Genomic DNA, 5,783 nt, shown 5'->3' with positions numbered 1-5,783 from the left:
TTAATTGAATAAATCGGATTCCTAATCTGTTTCATACTTGAATCAAATCGACCCATTATGATCTGGTATTGGTCCTTACTTGATCCCTACGATGATTCGTTTGCCACCAGCAACAGCAGAATGGCAAGCACACATCAAAACTGACGCCTTGGCTCAAAGCGTATATTAAAATATTGTATACCATTTGCTGTCGCAATTGCTTGCGTTTTGTCATCCATCCGTCTGGGAAAGCGTCTGATGCCATCTTCCTTTTCGGGCTTCTTCCTCTATATATATATACGCGGGCCTCCGACCTTCTCCAGAGACATCCAAATACCGAATAGCGGGAGCGAGATCGAGCGAGAAGAGAGAAACATGAGTGGGAGAGGGAAGGTGGTGTGCGTGACCGGTGCGTCCGGCTTCATTGCTTCCTGGCTCGTCAAGCTTCTCCTCCAGCGCGGATACACCGTGCACGCCACCGTCCGGGATCTTGGTCCGTCTCACTGTAATTTTGATGAATTTTTTGTGATTAAATTATACTGACCCTTCTGGAGGTTTGGGGTCGATATAGACTTCTATCCAACGTTTCAGAAAATATAGATAATCTCCTATCGTTATCTTTCCTTTATAAGCCTCCCTCGGTAGCCTAATTGGATCTTAAATATCTTATGTTCTCTATTGTTATTTTTTTATTCATTTTATTTTTAAAATTTTTCAAATTTGAAATTTTTATGTTTAATTAAATTATTATCAAATATTGAACTTGTGATAGTGATTAGAACTCATCCAAAGGAGCATGTTTATTAAAATCCAAGATATTTGTATATAATTTATCATATTTGGACTTTCAGATGGGCTATGCTTGGTTATGGTCATATATTCCAGTAGGCATGAATAGCCATGTAACATGATTGAGCTCTCAAAACTAGGGGCAGCAATCGGATCAGATAGCATTAGATACAGATTAAATCGAACGGAGGTTTGGTCAAAAATTCATCAACCTAAATCTGATCTATTTATTAAATAGGTCAAATATTCAAATTTGAACCCAATCTGTTTATCAAATAAGTCATCCGATATAATTTATATAATCTATTTATTAAACAAGCCAAATCATATTAAATGGGTTAAACAAGTTAATCAGATTATATTAAATAGGTTAAATAAATTTTAAATATATTAAATAGATTTTAAATTGATCAAATGGATCAGATTTTAACTCCACCCAATTATTAGATGGGTTAAAATGGGTTAAATGAGTCAAAATTTAAACCTAAACCTAATCTATTTAATAAAAAGGTTCAAATGGGTTGATCCATTTGCGACCTAAATCCATTTTTATCAAATCCAAACCTATTTAAAGTTGATTATTCGCAAGTCAAGTTGACGAGTTGAGTCATAAAATTTTCCCCTTACTCGAAACCCCAAACTCATAAATTATACACACATATTTGGGATTTTGATAAGCATATATACTCCTTTGGATAAGTTTTAATCATTATCACAAGTCCGATAATTGGAAAAATTTGGTTAAACATAAATATTTGAAGTTTGCGAAAAATTCAAACAACAATGGAATAAAAGAAGCAATAAGAATAAAGAATATAAGATATTTTAAGACTCAACTATGATAGAGAGTGATGATGTTAGCAAGACTTAGCTTATTTAATAGAAAATAATGATAGGGGGTTATATGTTATGCACATAGCAAAAATTAAATAATGGAATGTATATTTCTGAAAATATTATGTGGGAATCTATAATTATCTCAAACCTCAAGGATGTCAACATAATTTATTCTTTTTCTTTTTTAGGGGTTTGACAATAGCTATTTTGTATCCCGCTTTTCCTCTTTCCTCTTTAGGAGTTACACATAAGAAGTGATGGGATGCTCCAATTAGTGTTATACAGCATGACACCTATTCTCATTTCATTGATTATTTTGAATAATTATGCTTATTATGATTCATCTCTTTCCGTGCTAAGATTTGTTGAATAGTCCTTTAGCCTAATTGCCTGTTTACATTAGCTTATAGCCTTTAAGCCATGATTATGGTTGGATGGATCTTTTACCTTGTGTTTAAGCCTCAAATTAAGGGGTTTTAATTGATTTTTAAGTTTTAATGATTGTTATATATGATTTTTTCTTTGATATATTTTTCCCATTAATCACTATTTGACTCATTGTGCTAACATTAGTTATTCACATTTTTGACTTATTTTGTAGTATTTGCATGAAAGATATTTTGCAACTCATTATGTAAACATTGACTAATCATATTCTTAACTCTCTCCAGTATAAGTTTAAAGTTATTTGCAGCATTTGAATGTTGTTGGGCTTCTTATAAGAATGATCTTTTTTTTTTTTTTCAGTTGAGGTAGATTGAGGATGATGTTGATTTCTAGTTAAAAATTTATAAATTTGAAGAAGAGCTTCTGCTTTTCACTTAAATAATAACATATTTTGCTATGTGATGTTTCTTTTAGTCTTTCCTCTAAATCCGCCTCTATTTGACTGACGCATGGAACATGAAATCCTAAATTTTTGTATTCTTTGTTTTGGATATTTCTTTTTGTTCTACCACTTTTGTCTGAATATCTCTTTCTATTATTTTTTTTAATGTATTAGGGAGAAAAGGGTGATGTTCTGATCATCATCAATTTTTTTTGCAAAATTCATTGATTGATCTATATCAAGCATTCATGCCACCACTTGACTTATAATACAACATTAGCTAGATTTGAAATTTTGTAGAAAATTGATTTTTGCCTCTCATCTTATAATCTTTTATGTCATGTTTATTAGCTGATTCGAAGAAAACCGAGCATTTATGTGCCTTGGAAGGAGCTAATGAAAGACTACACCTATTTAAAGCAAACTTGTTGGAAGAGGGCTCTTTTGATTCAGTAGTCAAGGGGTGCGAGGGTGTATTTCATACAGCATCTCCTTGCTATGGAAATGCCATAGATCCACAGGTTCATATGGTTATCTGTTATAGAATATTATTATTATTCCATAGGTTTAATTTTTGTCACCAATATATTGTTTAGATTGTTCCTAACTTACTGGTCTTATAGAACAAAAATAGTATCATCATAACTTCATGATTTTTTTTAAACAATATTTGTTGGTATTGAGCAACCATTGGAGTAAATGCAATCTTTATGTGAAGTTACAATTGAGACAGCAATCTCATATATGCACTTAATACAAGTATTTTAAGACTTAGTTGGATCAGCCGGGTCTACTTGTTTGATTGACCACCTACTAGCTATGGTGGGTTAAGTTAAAATCTGTATTGAGCTAATATCCATTCGATCTAATTAATAAACTAAACAGCTCAACTATTTGAACCACCCAAGTCAGCAACTCATTTGACTCGAATTAGGCCATGGAGAAAAATTACAACCCTCTATTTCCCTAAAGCTCAATTTGATGATCTCTCCTCTTCTTCTTGATTGAGGAAATGAGAGCAAAAGTTCACTAATTACTGTATAGAACTGATGGTCCTCTTTGTTGTTCTTCTTTTCATTGACTAAGGTGTTTCCACTATGGAGGTTGAGATGATGGGAGAAAGAGCTAGTTGAGGTAACTCAACTGAAAGGATGGATGTCGCATCAAAACTGAGATAAGGAAGTGAGGAGGTCAAAGGAGAGAGGTTGAAGCGTCAACCTTAGAGTTTTAACAATGAGGCCAATTGGTTTGGGGGGGGGTAGGGAAGGGAGCATGGCAATAGTACAATAGGAGATCATGATAGTGTTGAGTATGATAAGACAACATTTGAGTAATTTAAGATGGTAGTTGGCACCAAGCATGGCTAGGGGAGCAATAGAGGATTGGAGAGGTTACGTTTAAAGAAGTGAAGGGCAAAGGGCTCAAATAGCTGAGGAATGGATAGTTTGTTATCTCTCATTGAACCTTTGTTCCACCATGGTTGAACCTGTGGCCTACGACCACACCTAGAATGGGCATCTAGGTCACCAGGTTCAAAGCACTATTTAATAATACTAAATATTCTTTAATATCATGGTTTACATGATCGGTTCGGCACTCATACTGGTGCCATGCTAGTACAATATTAGTACGAGTGAGTTCGAGTACGTTTAATAATACAGATAGAGTGCTACTGGTACACTATGCTTGATATTGGACAGTGTGGCCGATATGGCAAAGTTGCTTGATATGACATGGTTAATAGATGAAACATTCATTGTATAATATGCACAGTAGTTTTCCAACAATATCACAATATCAACAAACATAGGTATGTTCAAAATTATAGATCCATGCTCCAGCATTTGGAAAGTTAGATGCCATAAGATAGCAAAGCAATCTACACCTTACGAGGTAAAATAATGATATTATTTATTAGCAGTTATATTTCACTTATAAGTTATCAAGTTAAAATACCATTTAAACCTTGATAATATTTTTAATCTTCTCGTGGTACTCATATGGTATATTTACATTGTATGCCTTGATCCATATTAAATGTTAGATTATTAATTGTACAATATCTGATACTAAGTCACTTGGGCATCTACATAAGCTCTCAAGCTTGGGCTAGTCTATTGTCTAGGATTGCCTCAACTAAGGAACCCTATATGTGAAGATATCTAAACTCCCTAGTACAATTCTAATTGGTAATTACTAATTTTTCCTCAACCCAACTATGACCAACAGACACTAATCATATGACTATTCTAAAGATATTAAGGAATCCAGAGCTATACTATTGATGGACTTCTAAAATCACTAAAAAAACTAAGGGGAAGAAAAGAGAAGAAAGATGCACTCATTATTGGGTTGCATCTCATTATATACAAACTGATCCTAAGTTTTGGGCATGTGTTACTCATTTTCATTTTTTATATTTTTTTATTATGCATTTGAGTCTAGATTTTTTTGCATGTTTGCAACTTAGATCCAAATATATGCACAATATTGTGATGCGCAATAAAATGAGCCTTGTCATATAATCCATATAGTTCTTACATATATGGATTATACCTGGTGTCTTTATTCACTCGATGCTGCTTTCATATATGGCCACTTTTTCTCCATTGGATAATAAGATCCAGCAGAGATTAACTTTTTGCCTGTGTGCTGCAATGTTGTGTTTCTAACTCCATATTTCATGCTTATTGCAACAAGTTTTCTTCTCTTTCGTATGTGTGTTATAGTATCTTACCATACACAATCTTCTTACCTTCTTTTCTTGGTTTTTGTCCATGTGTCTTCATGATATTCTTTATTTTTGCTATCCCAAATGATGGCACATTATAACTTTTTTAACAGCTTTGCCTTTTGATCTTACCTTTAGGCAGAGTTAATTGACCCAGCAGTGAAAGGGACACTCAATGTTCTCAGTTCCTGCGTCAAAACTCCTTCTATTAAAAGGGTGGTTGTGACATCATCCACGGTTGCTGTTGAATATAATGGAAGACCACGAACACCTGATGTTGTAGTTGATGAGACATGGTTTTCAAGTGCAGAGTTTTGTAAGCAGGCAAAGGTATGATCTAATACTTTACGCATGTCCGCCCCCTTTCCTTAGAATACACATCATCTTTCAGTGTTCATTTTTCTGTTTGAATCATACTTGGAGGGAGACAACCTGGAGGTTTTATGATCAAATATGGTTGCAACATGAATTTCCTAACATATGCAAGCATGAAGAATAGCCAGTTCTTCAATTATTTTTGTTCTTGTTCTTTTTTACAATATTCCATGAAGAAATTTTTTATTTTTGTAGGGTATTCATCAGAGAATACAATAAAATCTTATAAGAGATATCCTATTT

At 33.6% G+C, this 5,783-nt stretch overlaps 1 protein-coding gene across 2 annotated transcripts in view; it reads left to right on the top strand.

The window, feature by feature from the left end:
• Nucleotides 1–285: 285 nt before the first annotated feature.
• LOC105032903 (phenylacetaldehyde reductase) overlaps nucleotides 286–5,783 on the top strand; it is a 10,825-nt gene continuing 5,327 nt past the window's right edge. For both annotated transcript variants that reach the window (XM_010907493.4, XM_019846480.3), the window contains exons 1-3: nucleotides 286–472; nucleotides 2,786–2,955; nucleotides 5,304–5,495. In XM_010907493.4, coding sequence (XP_010905795.1) covers nucleotides 355–472; nucleotides 2,786–2,955; nucleotides 5,304–5,495 — 480 coding nt within the window. In that variant the 5' untranslated portion in view covers nucleotides 286–354. The remainder of the gene's footprint in view (nucleotides 473–2,785; nucleotides 2,956–5,303; nucleotides 5,496–5,783) is intronic.

The sequence above is a fragment of the Elaeis guineensis genome, chromosome 5 (assembly GCF_000442705.2).
Source record: "Elaeis guineensis isolate ETL-2024a chromosome 5, EG11, whole genome shotgun sequence".
Taxonomy (NCBI): Eukaryota; Viridiplantae; Streptophyta; class Magnoliopsida; order Arecales; family Arecaceae; genus Elaeis; species Elaeis guineensis.
This window is presented reverse-complemented; position numbering and strand designations above follow the sequence as displayed.